This window comes from Carassius auratus, unplaced genomic scaffold, assembly GCF_003368295.1.
Source record: "Carassius auratus strain Wakin unplaced genomic scaffold, ASM336829v1 scaf_tig00033335, whole genome shotgun sequence".
Taxonomy (NCBI): Eukaryota; Metazoa; Chordata; class Actinopteri; order Cypriniformes; family Cyprinidae; genus Carassius; species Carassius auratus.
This window is the reverse complement of record NW_020526072.1, coordinates 63358-84272: the sequence shown is the minus strand read 5'-3', so window position 1 is coordinate 84272 and position 20915 is coordinate 63358. Positions and strand designations below refer to the sequence as shown.

The window sequence follows — 20915 nt, the reverse complement described above, 5'->3', positions numbered from 1 at the left end:
GTAGGGGCTCCGCTTTTATGGTTTTATGTGTTTATATTGCTAGTTGCTTTTGCGGCTGAACTTTTAAAGGTCTGTTTACACCACCCAAGATTAAAAAGTCTCTCTTTGTCTCCCTCAGGTTCATGACTTCGGCTGGCCAGATATGCACGCTCCTCCTTTGGATAAGATCTGTGCCATGTGCAAAGTCATGGAGAACTGGCTGAACTCTGACCCCCCAGCATGTGGTCGTTCTGCACTGTAAGGTCAGAGGTCATTTTAGTCTTTTACAGTTCATGCCATGTCACAGGAAGTGACAGAGTACTAAAGGGTGCTGACGTGACCCTTAAGGACCACCCTGCAGAGCTTCACCACAGATGATAACATGAAGCCAGACCTGAGAGGATGTCTGATTTGACAAGCTTTTAGTTTTATGTGAGGGGGAAAAAAACTAAGACTGAGAAAGCACTGATAGATATTGAATTGTTTTTGATGTTCAGCTGGACCAAACGTTTAGGTTTGAATGCAGCTTAAACCTGGATATAAACACAGATTTGAGACTTTTTGTATTTTAACCAAAGAATGTTCGGACGGTCACATGTTCTTCCACTGAAGCTCAAGATGGTTCGCCATCATCAGGTTTTACACAAACTTGCTGTCTTTAATGCAAAAGGGAAACATGGCAAAATATATAAGCAACCACCTTTAACACCCTAGCAGCTGCTTGAAAGCTGAAAAAAAAAATGCTTTATAAAAAAATAAAAAAATAAACATATTGTGAAATGCATGTTAATTTTTTTTTCTTCAAAATATCTTTAACTCAAGTTGTTTGTCTTTTCAACAGTGGTCTCAGACTTTGTTGCCCAAAGGTGTAGGAAGGTCCTGACTGTCTGAATGTCTTCTTCATTTGCAACAGATTTGAAGTGCAAATCATTTCTGTAGCAGTTTTATAATACGTATTGGTTGAATTGTAGGGCAACAAAGGAAAGACGGGTGTTATCATTGCTGCCTACATGCATTACAGCAAGATATCAGCAGGGTAAGTTCAGCCCTTCTACTTAGATTTCATATCAATGATTTTAAATACACTTGTATTTATTTATATGAATATTTTAACTGAATCTAAATGATAAAATGTCTCTTGGTTTGTGTTTGTCCAAAAAAGGAGCTTTGTCATACATAATTACAATAGAAATACTGAAAGAAATATTTTAGTCATAATGGAGAGAATTAACAAGCATGTCTCTGATTTTATTTTTATTTTTTTCTTCAACTGCATTTGTGCACACAGGGCAGATCAGGCCCTCAGCACATTGACCATGAGGAAGTTTTGTGAAGATAAAGTGTCATCCTCTCTCCAACCCTCTCAGAACAGGCACATCCCTTTGTCTTTTTTTGTTCTTTATTGATCTTTGTGCTCTCTATATGCTTTTTGCATGACTTATATTTTTGCAACATTGCAGGTATATCTATTACTTCGGAGGCCTGCTCTCAGGGGCCATCAAAATGAACAGCAGCCCACTCTTCCTCCATCATGTCCTCATTCCTACCATCCCCAATTTCCAGGAAGACGGAGGTGAGTGAATATTTGCATAACTTCATTCCCTGAATTCATTCACACATAAGCCCTCGATAAGGTCACTGAGGTAATATGTGTCTGTATGAGCACATAAGTATTCATTAAACAAACCTCCCTCACATTCACAAACATTTCAGGTTTGTTTTTAATCTTTTGCAGTGGAGGAGAGAGAGAGACACAGGGAGTTTGCCAGTTCCTCCTTCATATCTCACTTTTTTTCCTCACTCTCTTGACAGGTTTCTTCCCTTTCCTGAAGATCTATCAGTCCATGCAGCTTGTCTACACTTCTGGCATATAGTGAGTGAGGTTGTGTTGTAGACATGCACATCATTTAAAGCATAATTAGAGGTGTCTGCTAGGACAGAGGTGTCACTATCACTGCTGCTTATTAATACTAATAATAAAAGTATTAAGATTTGGCACATAGTTTGGCTCGCACTGTTTGTGCTGCAACTTTTCCAAGCAATCAGACGTATGGTTTTCATAAACCTAGATTATAGGAGGGACCTGGGGCCATGTATAGAGACCAGAATATCATAAAAACTCTGGGGCTGGACTCTTTTTCACTTTAGTAAGCAACCACCTAGAACGCCCTAGCAATACCCTAGCATTAAGAAGTGGAGTTTTAACCCTTCATATGTTCATAAAAAAAAATCTAGTTTAAAGAGTATGTGTGCTATCTTTCTTGTAGTGACGTGCAGGGCTCTGGGAGCAGACGGCTGATTGTTACTATTGAGCCTGCACTGCTGCTGAAAGGAGACATCATGGTATGTGGGGCTGTTTTTATCTGACACTGATATATCACAACTGTCAGAACCATAGGCATTTCCATCACTTTAATCTCTTGCTCTTGCTCTCTGTCACTTTTATGGCCTCCTTTTCTTTCTGTCTTGTAGGTTAAATGTTATCACAGACGGGTTCAGTCTGCTGAGAGGGACTCTGTGTTTCGCCTGCAGTTTCATACGTGCACCATTCATGGTGCTCAGCTCTGGTTCGGCAAAGGGGAACTGGATGAAGCTTGTTCAGGTAAATTTTTTAGAGGGAGAAGCCAAGAATCATATGCCAAGCTCATATATTTTTACAATAAAACCAGAGCCGTCTGTCCAACTCTGACTGCCGTGAGCTGAAATGGCCTTGAGATATCAGCTGAGCTTGTTTTTTAGTTTTTTTTTACGATGTGCTTTTTTCTTTTGGTGGTCTGTGTTCTTTTAGCTGTGCCATAAATTATCACCCTCGTTCCCATTGGGTAACACGTGTGCACCACAGCTGCGTGATTGAGATGAGATACAGACTTTCACGTGAAAACTGATTCTCTATGGGCTTACATACAAGCATGGGAGGCAACTTCAATTGCTTCTAAAACTCTGGGAAAATTCCTAGATATTAATCATCATTATAATCATAAACTTATGTATAAAGTGTGTAGTACGGAGAGGATATTATATACACAGCTCATTATTAATGACAAATATTATTAGCTATTAGAAAGGGTCTTCTGTTTTCCTAATGATTAACAATGTCTATTCCCACTTTTTTCTTGTAGATGACAGATTTCCCTCAGATGCCACAGTGGAGTTTGTGTTTTCATCTGGGCCTGAGAAAATCAAAGGTAACGTCAAAACCTTATTTAAGCTGCAGATGAAGTTCTGTGAAGTTACATTTTTAGGAACCATGCAATTGTTTGACAAGTCCAGTTAGCTTTTCTGAGCTGACACATAGCATTTCCCATTGAAACAGCAGGCTTCTGTCACATCGTGAGGTCTTTAACTGTGTTATAATGCAGATGTACTTAGTTGTCATTTTATATTGTGTGTGTGTGTGTGTGTGATTCAGGGAGGGCGAGCCAGAGGAATGATCCAGCTGTCAGCGTTGACTATAACATGAATGATCCTGTGGTGCGCTGGGATTCTTATGAGAACTTCAATCAGAGACATCAGGACAGCCTAGAGGGTACAACTTTTCATTCATACAACCACATACTGGTGTTTATTCAAGCCTTCAGAGGGATCATACAGTATTTTGCTATTTTCTTTTGAAATAAAAGAGGTCGATACTACTCTTTACAAGGTTTACAATGTGTTGCCAAATCAGATTAGTGAAACTAAGTGGCAAAAACGAGATTCAGAAACAACCATGGTTATGACATCACAACCATGAGCACATAACAAATGGTCAGGTTTACATATTAACACCTTGGCAGATGTTTAGAAAATTGTTTTTTTTTTTTTATCAGAACCAGCGTTGAATTAACAGCATGCAAGTGTCACATTAGTTAATAAGATATGCATTTTGAATTTTCACCTTGATACTGAAGTTACTTTTTCAAAAAAAAAAAATGTATTATGTCCTTTACTATTGTAAATAATAATGATAATAATTTTGTGATATATGTAACTTTTAACAAGAAAAGAATGTGAATCTGCAAACTTTGAATAATATTTTAAGGGGGCTTTAGGGAAATATTTGAAAGTGCAGATTGTAAACCTCTAAATTCTTTCTTGCAATGATTAAAAAACAACAACTCTCATACAACCCTCTAGATATCGCACACACACATGGGCCTCTAGATGGCAGCCTGTATGCACAAGTAAAAAAGCGTTGTGCTGCAGGCTCCACCTCCCTGCCTTACACCAATGGAAGCCCTGCAAGGAGTTCTGAGGAGAGGCCAAGTCAGCTTCAGTCTGTTAGTACTGATTCTGGACACTCATCTGTGCCACCTGGCCAGCTCGATGAACCGACTCGACAGGCCCCGCCTACTCAGCAAGAGAGGGAGGAGCTTGAGCGTCTGCTGGGTGGGATTGAAGGAGATGGAGGGAGGGATCGTGACCGAGAGACGGCCATTTTGGATGACTGCGATTCCTTGCCTCCTGAAAGGACTGGGTCACTGAGGTTAGGCCGTTCATGCTCATGTCGGGTGGGCTATAGATCCCAGCGTTGTGCTGAGCCTGGATGCGATGGACTCCACCACTTACCTAATGGATACTGCCTTGATCGTCCCACCAACACTAATGGACACACGGGGGCTCCTTCTCCAGGGATGCCATCTGTCATTGGGCTTTGCCAACACCACAGTGCCAATCCTCACCAATCCCTGCCACCACCAGATCTTCTTTGGGACCGTCAACAAAGTTCACAGCTCTACCTTCATCGCACTTGCACAGAGGGGCCATCACACCACCTGTGTCCATATCCATCCCAAGAGATCAGTCCACCTCCACATAGTCTGAATCCCCGACTGCTCTGTAGGGCGGACGAGTACATTCCATACCCCCACCATCACCACAGTCATCCACACCACCAAAAACCCAGCGGACCCTACCACGATGTCATGATGATAGATAGCCTAGTGACACCCAGCTGCCCCTGTCGAGACTGCTGTCTACGGCGAGAAGATTTCCGCACCCTCCATTTGGACAGAGAGGAGGGCATACACTGGGAAAGGGAGGCAGAGCTTCACCGGGATATTGGGTTAAGACGGGGCAGAGAGGCTGATATGCAAAGAGGGGCGGAGATATGGGACCAGGAGTCAGGGCTAAGAAGGGGCAGAGAAATGCCTCTGCAGTGGGACAGAGACCGAGAAGCAGAACTACAGTGGGAGAGAGAACAAGAGGCAGAATACTGGCACAGAAGGGCTACCGTATCCCCCTACGGGCCTCACGGTCATGAATTACCAGCATTTAATGTTGATCCACTTCCCGCAGGCCATCCTGCATATCCAGAACCCTCCCGGTCCCACTCTCATGCCCATCTGGATCTCAAGTACAGCAGCAGTTCCAGTGGATATCAAACACCACACCAGACCTGCCCCTGCTCCCCCTACCAGCCTTCACCCTCAGAGAGTCGCGGCTATGCCTCGGATTACCAGTCTGAGTCCACGTCCCCTCTTCCCCCTCCCTCCGCCTCCTGCCCTGGCCCAGTGCACCATGGCAGCGGACCTATAGATAACCAAACAGACTCCCACCCTCAGCAGTACACCTCTGAAGCAACAGCTTGGCGTAGTCACATTACCCATGGTTCCCTACGGCGGACACATCAAGATCCAAATGCCCCATGTTCAACACCCTCTGATATTTCAGGACCTCCAACACCAGTCCACACAAGCAGTCCTTTGCAATTCCAGGAAAGGTAAATGCATTTATCAATTGATGTGGGGATGCTCCTGCAGAGTTTAGCTCTGACCCTAATCCAACACATCTAAACCACCTGAAGCTGAAGATCCAACCCTTAAAACACAACTGAACTAGCTAATTAAAGGTGGTGTAGCAAGGTTAATTTTTCAACTAATTTGTGCAATTTGCATATTGGTAATAAACATTTAAACTGTTATCCATTGTATTTTATGTTGTTAGGTATCACAAAACGGAATATAATACGAAAAAGTAGGTACTATCTTACAGCGGTTTGCAACGATTCTCCTTTCCCCCACAATGCATTGAATTAAGTCACCTTGGGGAGAGAATTTCCAAAGCCCGCCTTGAGAGCATTGAGAGTGACTAAAGAGACAAGTAGTATACGAGAGTATTCAGATTCAAGCACAAATTCTAGATAAATAGATAAATACATAGATATAGACAGATAGATAGACAGATAGATAGATAGCTATCGACCAACAGCGACCAAAACTTTCCTTACAGCACAAGCTTTCCAATGCAGTTTCCATGGGATGGCACCTGCCTAACACAGTGACAGACACGCGGCTACGTTTTCAACATTTTCACCGGAGGAAAAGTTAAATGCATAGAAATGCCCATAAAGCTAGCATGATGCCTTCTATTTCTAGAAGACAAAGACAAAGTATACCAAACTAACGTCATGATAACTGCCACTAGATATAAAGAAAACGTTGATTTTTCACTCTGTGCTAAAAAATATATATACCGGTATATGTGTGTCGTTATTGTCCACTGCTGCTCGTAGACTAGCTCCAATGCTCATTGCTGCATTCCTAAATGATACCAACTCACCAGGACTCTTCTCCAACTCTCCACTCATTCTCCTCGGACCATGCATTTAATTGGCTTTGATGGCCATCAGTTCTCGGCAATTCGTAATTTTCCCTCTCACGTCTGGCAGGTTCGAAATTATTGCTGTAGGCCATCATACATGTTGGTTCTTGCAACCTCTCCTCATCCCAGTTTTTATCACAACGTTACAATGTCCTAAAATCATTTTTTCACTGCGTCTGTAGGCAGTATTATCCGTTGCGGCTGTCATTGTTGTTTCGCATCCTGTTGTTTCGAAGTCGGAACTCGGAGTATATTGATCTATTACGAGTTGATGGGTTTGACTGCCGCTGCAGTGCACTTTCACGGGTTTAAGTTTGGAAAAACAAGAGTTATTTGTTGCCTGGAACGCGGCATCATACTAGGCTGCGGCTACCTTTCCTCCACTTCTCCCCAACGTGACGTCATCACCGAGTTGTGTAAAAAAAAACTGTTAATACCAAAAAAATGTATAACTGGTCTTTAAGACCATTTTTGAGACATTTTAAAAATGATATCGACAGTGGAGGTTAACCTGCAATAAGGCCTTTAATGTGGTCAGGGTAACTTGAAAATAACAGTGGGTGTGTTGGAGCAGGGTTGGTACTGACATTTGCAGTCAGGTAGTCCCCCAGGAGCACAGATGGCTACTCCTACAGTATATGAAAATGTTATCTGCTGACTTTATTCAATATTGTGTTTTATTCTTCTTCCTTTTTTCAGTCCTAGCCTGAGTGTCCATGAGTATGACTCAAGAGATGTTAACAGTGAAAGCAGCTCAGCCCACTCCCACAACAGGACGCATCCACTTGCCCTACAGTCAAACAGTACCAGTCCTGGGTCTCGGCAAGCTGTACTTTCTTCCAGTCAAGAGATTCCTGAGATACACCCCTTTCCTGCCACACCCACCACTGCCCAAAATCTCTCTGCCCCACTTACTACACATCCCGCCCAACAAAGCTCAGAAGAACACTGCGCCCCTTTAACACCTCCATCAGAATCCATCCAACCACAGACAAACAGCTCGCCAACTGCTGCTACGGTGCCACCCACAGGGGTAATGGTACCACAATCAACTATTAAAGCAGCACCCATAACTGACCTCTCTTCTCACATCCCATCTGAGTCCATCCCAGCTGACTTGCAGAGCAATGGAGTATCACCATCTCCTGAACCAGACACCACTTCTGCTTCTTCAGTCCCTGCTTCCCCTCAACCACCCACTGGTGAACATGAGAGCTCATCCTCCCCTGAACCCCCAGTGCCCGGATTTGCCACGCTGGGCAGGAAGCTGATGTTGGGCTCTGAAACCTCACTTCCTGCGGGACACAGTATGGATGGCAGCCCCAGCTCCACTCCCACCTTCCCTGTCTCTCCTGTCTGCTGCACCCCATCTCCTCCACCAGGCTCCTACTCGGGGTGCCCAACCACCTCCATCCCACAGCCTCCCCTCCCCGAGAAACGCCGCCCATCTGGCCTGCCAGGATCACCCAACGGGAGGTCTGGAATGCTGAGGGGGTCCATGAGCCATCAGCCCTCTGGGCAACACCACGTTACCTTCTCCCCTTCAGTAGGAGAGCTGACCATGCCCGCTGGACAGGGTGAAGTTGTTGTGGAGGATGAGATGGGCAGCCGTGTCAGTGTGAAATTTGTTCAGGACAGCTCTCGTTTTTGGTATAAACCTGGTATCTCTAGAGAGCAAGGTGAGAAAACCACTGTTGTCTTTTAACTATATAAAACTAAATGCAGTTTAGAGATGTATTCGTAGCCAGCTGCTAATAAGGGCTGGGTTAAGATACTGATTTCCCATTTAATTTTCATTTGTACAATCTACATTTGTAAAAATGAAGCTCAGTGTGCACTGCAAAATAATGGCCAGCGGTGGCTTTCTTTTGGGTTCCCTCCAAAAATATACTCAAATGAATTGGAATCGAATCAGAATTTACTTTACTAGATCAGGAAATGTCTGTCAATACCCAGCATTATTGCTGATTGCTATAGATATTGGTGTAAACAGTTTTGCTCATGTAAATGCAGCCATATCTTATTATTGGTCCTTGCACTTTTCATAATGTTAGTATGAGCAATACTGATAGTGATGCTTTACTTTTGTGCTGTAGTGTTTTTGCATATGCTGCAACAGATTGTTGTTCCATATGTTTGGATCTATGTTTTAAATGGCAATGTCTCATTTAACTGTCCTGTCTCTGTTCAACAGCTATTGCAGCACTGAAGGAAAGAGAGCCAGGGGCCTTCCTCATCCGAGACAGTAACTCTTTCCAGGGGGCCTACGGTCTGGCCCTGAAAGTTGCCAGCCCACCCCCCAACGTCAATAACCATAGCAGCAAAGGTACGCCACATCTGCAGGCACTTCCTCACGAAAACATTTATCTTGCCTTAGTGTTGCTCCCAAAGCTCTCTGTCTGCTCAGGAAACACATGATTACACCTGAAGTACTTTACCAGCGCTAAACATCGCAGGAATTTAGAGCTAAAGCTGAAGTGTGTCATTTCTGCACCAAACAGAATTACAGTAATAATGACAATTGTCTTTGACTGGACAGATAGTCCTGTCCCAGATTCATGACCTTGGTTCATAAGCTTGTGCTCCATACAGATTTGAACTGAGAATGCCATTGCCAATTTGAACTGAGGCGGCAAACAGAAAGTAGAAGTTCAATTCAAATTTAACTGTAAATAGAATTTCTGAAATTCTGTGAATTTCAAATTTTTAACTACAAAACCAATGTTTATGTATGTTTATCTAAATTCGATTAATCACAACTGAAGTGCAATATTATAATTTTGGCATACAACCAACATTAGCATCATAGTTTACATTTAAAGATATCATTTCCTGTCTGTTAGCAGGAGGAGACCCTCTGGAACAGCTGGTTCGACACTTCCTGATTGAGACAGGGCCTCGAGGAGTGAAGATTAAGGGCTGTCAAAATGAGCCCTACTTTGGTGAGCACTTCAGGAATCCACTATAAAACTCTACGGGGTGGCTCGCCAAACACCGATTAAGCTCAGTCCTGGTTTAAATCAGAGCTTAAATCAATAATCCAACCAGGAATGATAATTGTGTCACCATTTACTAATTATTGAGTCATTCCAAACCCGTATGACATTTTATTATTAAATTTCTTGCGGTCCTAAACCAAAGTTGGAGTAAATTAAACCGCCAAGTTGAGCTATGGTTGTTGTGAAAATGAGTTTGCACTCTTCTGTGATATCTGAGGTGGGGGGGGGGGTGGCGTTTTGCTCTATGCATGCAAGGTATTCAGGCAGCAATACTATCCAATCTCCATGATATCTCCATCATGTACTCTAGCAGAGCACTGAATATGCCAAATAGTTCAGAATGCTGCTTCGTAAAAAGCTGTAGAAGTTGAGATGTTGTTTTTCTATAGTAGAGAGCTAGAGAAGTTATTTTATGCTTGTGATCAGTTGCCGTCTGGCTATATTCTAGTGCTTTTGCAGTCTGGCACAGCAGTTTTAAAGGTAACTCATGTTGAAGTGTTATGAAAGTGAAGTATTGAGGTCCTGTATGTGTTTTGTCATTGGTAGGGAGTCTTTCAGCACTGGTGTATCAGCATTCCATTACACCAATCTCTCTGCCCTGTGACCTCCGCATCCCTGATAAAGGTAAACAGAACAGCACACGTCAACACACCACGCTGAGATATCACTGAATGATGAAAGCACAGACACAACATAAGGCGAGACAGGAATGCTTTAAAACAACAAAAAATGACAGAACATATTTTTTATTAAGCTACAACAATATTCTGTACTATAGATGCTTACTACCAATGCCAAACAAAACAGTGTAATTTTTTTGTTAGGTTACATTTTTTTCTTTAATTTATTGATTTTACTTTTTGACTGTATTTAACTCCACTTTGACAGATAATTAATTGGTCTTAAATTTAGACGGATTCAGACTGACAAATCATAATTTTTTTACTGATTTATTAAAAGCTAATAAGAATCATTTTTGTGAATCAGACAACACTGGTTGGACTGTGTGTTTGTTTTTGTATGCGGACAGCGAAGACAATGTTGTAAATAATTTATAAGTTATAGATCATATACAAAATGTGTTGTCTATTTTTTGTCTTATTGTCTATTGTAAAAAAAAAAAAAAAAATCCCACTTTTAAAAAAAGTTCAAATCAGACTCACAGCTCAACTAAAAAAAAAAATTATATTTATTTTACAATATGAAATATTATACATAGTCAAATTGGTAGTTAATGTATATTTTATAATGCACAATATCATACATACACTTCTATTTAGTACTGTATATTATATATACAGCTCCAAAATGTTATATACATCTGAATATTAGACATACAGCTCCAATTGTTTTGACAATTATTTTAATACAGCAACGATGCATTGATATGTGTTTTAAATAATTGCTGTTCTTTTGAACTTTCTGTTCATTAAAGTAAATGTATCACAGTTATATAAAAATATTAAACAGCACAACTGTTTTCAACATTTGCAGTATTAAAAAAATGCTTCTTCAATAGTAAATCATCATATTAGACTGATTTCTGAAGGATCATGTGACACTGAAGACTGGAGTAATGATGCTGAAAATTCAGCTTTGCATCACAGGAATAAACTAAATATATTATTCAAATATATTCAAATAGAAAACAGCTATAATTTGTAATGATATTTCAATATTATACAATATTACTGTTTTACTGTATTTTGATCCAATGAATGCAGCCTTGTTGAGTTTGAGACTTCTTTCAAAACAAAACCTTTTACCGTAGTGCAAACAGATATGATCACAAGATTTGTATTTATGAAACTGCCAGTGTTTGAATCTCAGAGACTGGTCTATAAACCCTGATGTCATACTCACAGACCCAATCGGTGAAGTCGTGGAGGTTCAGCCTGTCAGTAACATGAGTACAGCTGCAGACCTTCTGAAACAGGGAGCAGGTGAGTGTGAACCAGCACGTCTGTCCTCATGTGTTACGTCTAACTGTAACGTCTGTAACCTCCGAGTCTCTCCTCAGCCTGCAATGTGCTGTACCTGAACTCAGTTGAGACCGAGTCTCTCACGGGACCCCAAGCTATCGCTAAGGCCACAGGGGCCACAATGTCACGCAGCCCTCGGCCCTCTGCGACAGTGGTTCACTTTAAGGTGTCTGCCCAGGGCATAACACTGACAGACAGTCAGCGCAGGTAGGCCTACTCATCCCACTTTTTGCCTTTGAAAAGTATAACCATATTATTTTCAGTTTTCCCTGAACAATAGAAATGTGAGAACAGACTGTTACTGTCACACTGAGTTTGACTATGAGAGGTCTGGGTTTCAGGGTGTTTTTCAGGAGACATTATCCAGTCAGCAGCGTGACTTTCAGCAGTGTGGACCCACAAGACAGGAGGTGAGAGTGGTGGAAAAAAAGCGAAAGACTGGTGTAAAAGAGTGGCTTAAATATCTACTCTACATGGTTTCTCAAACATGGTTATTTGTTATTACATTGTTATATTACAGTCTGTTGCACTGTTGTTGATCTACCCATGACTGTCCAGTCACTCTTTACAACAATATTGGGACATCTTACAACAGTATTCAAAGTTTACAGTGCATTCCACATCCAAAACAATTAAAAATAAAAAAAAACTGTCTTCATTTTTAGGTATAGTTTTGTTATATATATATATATATATATATATATATATATATATATATATATATATATATATATATATATATATGGTGTTTTTGATGTTTTGTTTTGCTTTGTTTTAAGTTTCGTTCAGTTTTCTTGTAACAGTTGCCTGTCTAGAACTAGTAGTAGCACTGAAATCTAATCAGGTAGTGCATGACTCTGTGTGGGCTGCTCTGTCTGTGTGTGCAGTATGTGCATAAATGTTTTTTTTTACTCATTTATGTGTGTATAATTTTCAGTTTTATGTTCAACACAAGCGTTGGGGCTTTGTTGGAAATGCAAACTCAGCCTTTTCAGCAAAACACTTGTCTTTTCTTAAACCATCACTTTGAACCCTGTAACATTTTGTAAATGCTCTTTCATGGCACAAGAATTTGAGGCAATAACAATAAACTAGATGTTACAGGAAAGAGCATTTTGCATTTGCATGAGCCCAAAAAACGGGCCTATGGGCAAACTTAAAGGAATAGTTAACCCAAAAATGTAAATTTGCTGAAAATACTCACCCTTAAGTCAGCCATGATGTAGACGAGTTTGTTTCGTCATGGCAATTGATTTGGAGAATTTAAGCATTCCGTCACTTGCTCACCAATGGATCTTCTGCAGTGAATGGGTGCCATCAGAAAGAAGTGATAAAAACATCACAATAATCCACAAGTCTTGTAAAAAGAAGAACTGTATTCGTAAGAAACGCATGCATCAAGACGAAACATGAGTTTATAATCCAAATCAATTCTTCCTCCAGTAAAAAAAAAAAATCCTGATTCAGACGATACACCTTTTTCACTGGCCAAAGCAATATTATAGATAAGTACTCATATTTTAGCCAGAAACAATGGTTTGAAGTTGTTTTGTTTTAATCATGGACTTACTACACAGACTTGTCAGATTTATGGGTGAACTATTCCTTTAAAAACAGCTTCTCAGTTACAAGGTACAAAATAGGATTTGACATAGAGCTCCAAAATGAAGCCCCAAAGCACTGTGTGTTACATCCGCAGCATACTCCACACAAGTATATGAACGCAAATACTTCTAGCCACACAAGCTCAATTTCACGCATCATTGCAAAAAGAAATGTATCAGAATGGAATTCACGTGCAAGATTACACTAAATATCCACAGTACTTGTGTAGAGTATTGAGAGCATGCTCGTGTGTGGCTGCAGCATCCCGTGTGTGTGTGTGTGTGTGTGTGTGTGGGAGTCTGTTCCTCAGTCTTGTCTCTGTCTCCCTCTTGCTGCCGTAGGTGGACTAACTCAGACAGCACGACCTCTAAGTAAGTCTGTGTGATGCGTGTGTTTTGTCTGGACTGTGTTGCTCCTGATAGGAATCTGATTAGGTGCTTATGTGCACGGTAATTTACTCTTAGATTGGATCTCAAGTCCGACTCATATTTTATCCCCAGTGGTTCATTCTGGTATCTCTCTGTCTCCTCTCAAGAGTGTTTGGTTTTGTTGCCAAGAAGCCCGGCAGTGTGGCGGAGAATGTGTGCCATCTCTTTGCAGAGCTGGATCCCGAACAGCCGGCGACCGCCATCATCAACTTCATTAACAAAGTAATGCTGGCTCCACAGAGACGCTAGGGCCCCGGGGACGAGGAGGATGCCTCATCTTCACGTACACTGCCACACATCACAAGACTGTCATTTTGCACCTTCTGTCAAGTTCAAGGGTTTCATGACATCATAACATTTTTGGCAAGGACCAAGGCTTTACTGTTGACTAACATGATGCCAAAACACATTTAAACCAAAATATACAGAATGTAACCAAACTTAAGCCAGCAGTCTGTGGTGGTTTTGCCTTTTTAGAGCTGTTTTGGTGTTCACAGGATTGTAAGTCACTTGTAAATGAGGATTGTTACACAGCCGAGGCAGCAGCACAAAAGCACTGTTACTGACCCATGAATAAAAGAAATCTGTTAAATGCATTCAGACTTACGAACTGCACAGAGAACAGTCGCTGCAATATGACAATCATCAGTTTATGAATATTGATTTCAGTTTGGTTTTAGGGTTTTGACACACTAAATTATGGTCGTTTTTTTTTTTTTTTTGGCCTTTTAACTGGAAAGGAGGTGCCATTGTTTCTATTGGAAACTTATTTCAGCCACAGTTTAAAAAAAATAAAATAAATAGAGGTAATTGCGACTTTTTATCTCACAATTGCGACATTTTTCTCTTAATTTTGAGTTATCTAGCAGTTCAGAGAAAAACAAACAGAGTTGTGAGATGTTTACAGAATTCTGACCTCATAATTCTGTTTATAGCTTGCAATTCTGAGTTTATATCTTGCAGCTCTAACTATTTCTCAGAACTGTGAGAAAAAGGTCAAAATGGCCAAACTCACAATTACCTTTTTATTTTTATTTTTTATAAATCCTTTTGTGGAAACAAGCTTCCATAGTTTCTGAATCTGGCCCGGTGTCTGTGAATGAAAGGGAAAGTTACGTAGCGTTTGAGATGGAGAAACAGATGGAGGACCAGACGTGGTGTAGTCGTGATGCTGAGCAGCTCTTCTGCTCTGCTGGAGTTCCAGATTTAACTGTCATGTAGTATGATGTCATAATGGAAGGCTGATGGTCATGTGATTATTACCCAGGGAGAATTTGGTTAACTTTAGAGTAGGAAGAAAGTTTATTTTTGTCCCCTTTTGTTGTGTATGTCATGCACTGTTCGTAAACAGAATTTAAAATAAGGCGGACTGTGGTACATAATCATCCACATTATGCACAAGACATCGTATATGAACGATAGCTTTGTCAGCTGACCGTCACGCATCGTGCTGTACCATTGCCTACCGTACTGTGTAGTAGAACATTGTATTGGAATGTAACCAGACTTTTAACTGATTGGACAGATGGACATTTCCATGTTCATTCTTTCATAATGATCTCCTGAAGCTGTTTATAACCAAAGACATGTGGCCATGTACTCGATCAGTAACTTTAAGCCGTGCCATTTATTTTACTAGCCGGTGTCAACAAGTTATGACTGTTTTTGACAGAGCAAGACACGTCTATGACAACTTTAATATATTGGAGTCTGTATTTTCTTATTGATCTTTTTATGTAGTAATATATTTTCACACATGCAGCTGACTTTGAAAGTAAATAGAAAGACTACATGGAAGGATTTTTTTTATTTTTATTATTATTACCATATGTAATTGTTTCAGTGTATGCAGAAGTGAAAAATATAATAAATGTAAAGTCATGGTACCAAATCTGAATACATGATGTGAATTAAGTTCCAACGTACTATTATTTTATATCTATATATATATCTCTCTATATATATAGACACACACACACACTTTTGTTGTTTTTCATTCATTTTCACACTCCTTCTCAGTTAATGTTTTTTAACATTTTGTCCCCTTTTGTAGTGCATTTAATGCACGGTTCTTCAACTCTTAATATATTTATGTTTGTATAAATGGAAATACTTATACTTTTCAAATTTAGATATTTAAAATTATGTATAATGGAAAAAACTGACACCATATTTTTTTCACATTTTTATACAAGAATTTATTAATCATAAGGCATTTATTCAGATGTATTGAACAAACTGACATAGTTGATTTGAAACAGATGTCATCTATTTCTTTTGGACATGTGTAACAAGTTATTCAGTCAAAAATGATGCATTATTTCCTTGTCATCCATGCTTTTCTCTGCGGTAGAAATTACTACTTGTCAGATCAAATGATTAGTTTCAAAATGCTCAAAATGTCAGGATTGTGACATTAAACACCCTATACTTACTGAATCCACTCAAGTGAAGACTTTTTAGTCTTGACCATATTAAAATGGACAATGGCAACGGGGTACACAACATAAAAAAAAGAAAAAAAAAAGAAAATTTGACAATCTTTGGTAACTGTTGATTCTTTCTACAACAGAAAAACTTGTCAATTTTTTTTTAATAATAATATATATATATATATTTTTTTTTTCACTCTTCTCAAATATGGAAGAAAGTGTTTGGTTCAGCTTTACTAGTAATCGGATGATTGGGACTTTTGTTTGGGTAAATGTTTTGGATAATGAAAATACAGTAACCTTCTGTACACAGTGAAAAACAAATCAAAAACTAAGATTGAAAAAAAAAAAACATTCATCAAGTGCTGTTTATAAAATGTTCCCCTTTGGTTTTGTTTTTATCTGGAAAAAACAGAGGTAAAAAAGATAGACATTCACAATTTAATTTTCCATTCTACCAATAAGCAGCCCAAAATTTAAGGCGACATGTTACCATCACAGCAACCGGGGCCATCGTCAGGTCCTCTATGTTACAGCCTCACTGGGCCGCCCATCCAAATATTCTCAGCGCCCCTTGAACTGGCGACTAACCCTACAGTATCTCAGGCAGAGGTGATTCAAACTTGCATTTACAATACAGAGCTTTTCATTCAGCATTCACAGCTGCACTGAACAGATCTTGTGGACAGCTAAATATATCACAGACAGCTTTAAAATTGATAGGACTGAATCTTCCTCAGTTGACAGGGAAACCATCTTCCCTTACAGGTAAGCAGTTGATTGAGTTCAGGTGCCGTAGTGTTTAATCTATAACAAACCAAAGATGATGTGTAGCCTACAGCGCCCTCTTTTGTCCTCCGCAAGCTGATGGGTGAGCCCTTTAGTACCAGTGAGGTCAAACCATTGCATACAACAGAAACAGGTACATTAAACAATAAATAAACGGTTGTTCCCAAAAGGAAAAGTTGCAGCTGTAAGTTTTCAGCGTCAGCTTTCTCAGAGTTTGATGGTGCACAGGTCAGATGAAGGAGGGCCGATGGACGGGCGAGGATCTCACTAGTGGTATGAGTGAGGTGACGAGGAGAATCCCGGCTGGCAGGCAGAGTCCTGCTCTTCGGTGTACTTCTCGCTGTGGTTGGTGTCTGGACTGTGCTGGTCTTCTGTCTCCGGAGACATGGAGCCATTATAGTCTTCGGCCTCCATCTGCTCCTCTTTAATTTGAGACTGATGGCTGTGAACACAGACCGCTCACGTCAACCGGGTCCAAACTGAACACCAGAGGCTGCTATCATGACATATACACATTGACATAACACACTGGCTTATGCATCATTCTAATCACCCACTAATGCGTCACTCAACTGCATATTCTTAAAAGTAAATCACATTGGTCTTAAAGGGGGGGTGAAATGCTATTTCATGCATACTGAGTTTTTTACACTGTTAAAGAGTTGGATTTCCATGCTAAACATGGGACAAAGTTTCAAAATTTAAGTTGTACGTTTGAAGGAGTATTTCTGTTCCAAAAATACTCCTTCCGGTTTGTCACAAGTTTCGGAAAGTTTTTTTCGAGTATGGCTCTGTGTGACGTTAGATGGAGCGGAATTTCCTTATATGGGTCCTAGGGCACGTCTGCCGGAAGAGCGCGCGCTCCCGTATAGCAGAGCACTGAGAGGCAGAGCACAGACAATCACTGATCAGAGCGAGAGCGTCCCGATAAGTCACAAAAGAAGTGTGTTTTTGGTTGCCAGGGCGAGACAACCCCTTCATAGATTACCAAAAAAAAAAAAAAAAGCATCAACAGAGTTGTGCAAGTGTGTTTTTGTTTGTTCCCTGCATTTAGAAGATGCTTGTTTTACAAACAAGGCCCAGTTTGACGACGGATTTGTGTATCGTTTATTTCTTAAGGATGATGCAATCCCAACGAAAAAGGATCACAATCGTGTGTTGGAACCGCAGGCGGTGAGTAAAAACTGCTTCAAAATATCTCTGCCTCCTTGTTAGTGCGTCCGCCTCCCATGCCGGTCGTGTTTTTCCGGGAAAAATCGGTACAGACTATCTTTCTCTTATAAATATAATAAAACTAAAGACTTTTTGGAGTTATGAAGGATGCAGTACTACTCTATAGGTACTCAAGATTAACATGATATTGAGTGAAAACGAGCATTTCACCCCACCTTTAACTCTTTCCCCTGCCAGCTTTTTTTTTTTTAAGCTGCCAGCATTTCTGATCATTTTTACAAAACTTTTTAATGGCCTACAAATATTTTGTTGACACGCAATATGTCAAAGGAAAGAACAGAGCCTCTGCTTAACATCTCTGAATAAAAAGCTGTGACAATGGTGTTTGTCAAGGTCTATCCCTGAATCAGATTCAAAATCGTGATCAGAACATACAGGTCCTTCTCAAAAAATTAGCATATTGTGATAAAAGTTCATTATTTTCCATAATGTAATGATAAAAATTAAACTTTAATATATTTTAGATTCATTGCACACCAACTGAAATAAATTAGGTCTTTTATTGTTTTAATACTGATGATTTTGGCATACAGCTCATGAAAACCTAAAAAAATTTGCATATCATAAAAAGGTTCTCTAAACGAGCTATTAACCTAATCATCTGAATCAACTAATTAACTCTAAACACCTGCAAAAGATTCCTGAGGCTTTTAAAAACTCCCAGCCTGGTTCATTACTCAAAACCGCAATCATGGGTAAGACTGCCGACCTGACCGCTGTCCAGAAGGCCATCATTGACACCCTCAAGCGAGAGGGTAAGACACAGAAAGACATTTCTGATCGAATAGGCTGTTCCCAGAGTGCTGTATCAAGGCACCTCAGTGTGAAGTCTGTGGGAAGGAAAAAGTGTGGCAAAAAACGCTGCACAACGAGAAGAGGTGACCGGACCCTGAGGAAGATTGTGGAGAAGGACCGATTCCAGACCTTGGGGGACCTGCGGAAGCAAGTGGACTGAGTCTGGAGTAGAAACATCCAGAGCCACCGTGCACAGGCGTGTGCAGGAAATGGGCTACAGAGAAGCAGCACTGGACTGTTGCTCAGTGGTCCAAAGTACTTTTGTCAGATGAAAGCAAATTTTGCATGTCATTCGGAAATCAAGGTGCCAGAGTCTGGAGGAAGACTGGGGAGAAGGAAATGCCAAAATGCCTGAAGTCCAGTGTCAACTACCCACAGTCAGTGATGGTCTGGGGTGCCATGTCAGCTGCTGGTGTTGGTCCACTGTGTTTTACCAAGGACAGGGTCAATGCAGTTAGCTATCAGGAGATTTTGGAGCACTTCATGCTTCCATCTGCTGAAAAGCTTTATGGAAATGAAGATTTCGTTTTTCAGCACGACCTGGCACCTGCTCACAGTACCAAAACCACTGGTAAATGGTTTACTGACCATGGTATTACTGTGCTCAGTTGGCCTGCCAACTCTCCTGACCTGAACCCCATAGAGAATCTGTGGGATATTGTGAAGAGAAAGTTGAGAGACGCAAGACCCAACACTCTGGATGAGCTTAAGGCCGCTATCGAAGCTTCCTGGGCCTCCATAACACCTCAGCAGTGCCACAGGCTGATTGCCTCCATGCCACGCCGCATTGAAGCAGTCATTTCTGCAAAAGGTTTCCCGACCAAGTATTGAGTGCATAACTGAACATAATTACTTGAAGGTTGATTTTTTTTGTATTAAAAGCACTTTTCTTTTATTGGTCGGATGAAATATGCTAATTTTTTGAGATAGGAATTTTGGGTTTTCATGAGCTGTATGCCAAAATCATCAGTATTAAAACAATATAAGACCTGAAATATTTCAGTTGGTGTGCAATGAATCTAAAATATATGAAAGTTTAATTTTTATCATTACATTATGGAAAATAATGAACTTTTCACAATATGCTAATTGTTTGAGAAGGACCTGTAGATGGAGTGGTATCAGACAGGCGGGAGAGTGGACTCACAGTGTGGGCGCAGGAGAGAGCTCCAGGCTGGAGTCGCTGTGGGAGCCTTCGTCATGATCGTGAGAACTCATGTCCTCATGCAGTGCACTGGCCAGAGCCTTCAGACTGGACGCTCCCATGGACGCCGAGCCGTAGAGGGGCAGACTGCTGTCCACCATCGCTGCCTGAGGACATTATGATATTACAAACCAGTTAAATACACAACCATTCCCAAGTATGGAGTATGGATGCATTAAACTGAAGTGAGAGCAAAGACACTGATAATGTTACATGTTTCAAATAAATGCTGTTCCTTTGAACTTTCAATTTAAGAATCCTGGGAAAAAAGTATCAAAGTTTTAACAAATATGTTAACCAGCAACGTTTTTCAACATTGACCTGAATAAATGACATTTTATAATATATTTTAAAAATCTTACCGACCCTAAACTATTTAAGACTAGTGTATGTATGAATGACTCCATACCTGCAGAGCAGACAGGGAAGGACTCTGGCCCAGACTGGACTGGATGTTCTTCGCCAGAGGTGATCTGAAGAAACAGATATCAGCATCATTAGGAACAGTGACCTCAGAAGAATTAAATCTGCACAATGAGATTTGCAAGTACCCAGTGATCTTCTGTGGCCTTCTCTTCTGAAACTCCAGCTCGTCCACAGTCCAAACGGCCCCCTTCACATTCTCGACTCGTATGAAACACTTGTGAAGACTGAGGTTGTGGCGGACTGCATTCTGAGATCACAGAATAAATTAACAAACTGATCCAAGGTCAGAGGAAATCATTCAAGACTGCCTTTTCAGTTACCTTCCACGTTGCAGCATTGCGTCTGAAATACGCAAATGTTCGAGTGAACCAGTTGTAGATTTCATTTAGTGTTAGCTGCTTTTCAGGAGACTCCAAAATGGCCTAGTAGTTAAAAAAGGGAACAGTTGTTTAAGATGCAAC

The 20915-nt window shown here is 40.6% G+C and overlaps 2 protein-coding genes across 7 annotated transcripts in view; one reads left to right on the top strand and one right to left on the bottom strand.

The window, feature by feature from the left end:
- Positions 1 to 118: 118 nt before the first annotated feature.
- On the top strand, positions 119 to 15466 carry LOC113081189 (tensin-2-like; the record flags this gene model as incomplete). Its single annotated transcript, XM_026253256.1, is given in 20 exon segments — positions 119 to 211; positions 213 to 242; positions 951 to 1015; positions 1268 to 1351; positions 1440 to 1552; positions 1792 to 1852; positions 2247 to 2322; positions 2452 to 2581; positions 3099 to 3164; positions 3389 to 3505; positions 4096 to 5680; positions 7261 to 8240; positions 8756 to 8887; positions 9405 to 9503; positions 10107 to 10184; positions 11426 to 11503; positions 11581 to 11749; positions 11884 to 11952; positions 13489 to 13518; positions 13683 to 15466. Coding segments are annotated over 20 exon segments (4197 nt in total), but the record flags the coding sequence as incomplete, so codon positions are not given.
- A 281-nt stretch (positions 15467 to 15747) lies between these two features.
- Positions 15748 to 20915, bottom strand: part of LOC113081190 (forkhead box protein P1-B-like) — a 40417-nt gene continuing 35249 nt past the window's right edge. For 4 of the 6 annotated variants that reach the window (XM_026253258.1, XM_026253261.1, XM_026253257.1 and 1 more), the window contains 4 exons: positions 20775 to 20876; positions 20438 to 20701; positions 19972 to 20135; positions 15748 to 17238 (listed from right to left, as the gene is read on the bottom strand). In XM_026253258.1, coding sequence (XP_026109043.1) covers positions 17064 to 17238; positions 19972 to 20135; positions 20438 to 20701; positions 20775 to 20876 — 705 coding nt within the window. In that variant the 3' untranslated portion in view covers positions 15748 to 17063. The remainder of the gene's footprint in view (positions 17239 to 19971; positions 20136 to 20437; positions 20702 to 20774; positions 20877 to 20915) is intronic. The other 2 variants (XM_026253259.1, XM_026253260.1) reach the window with 1 other exon arrangement.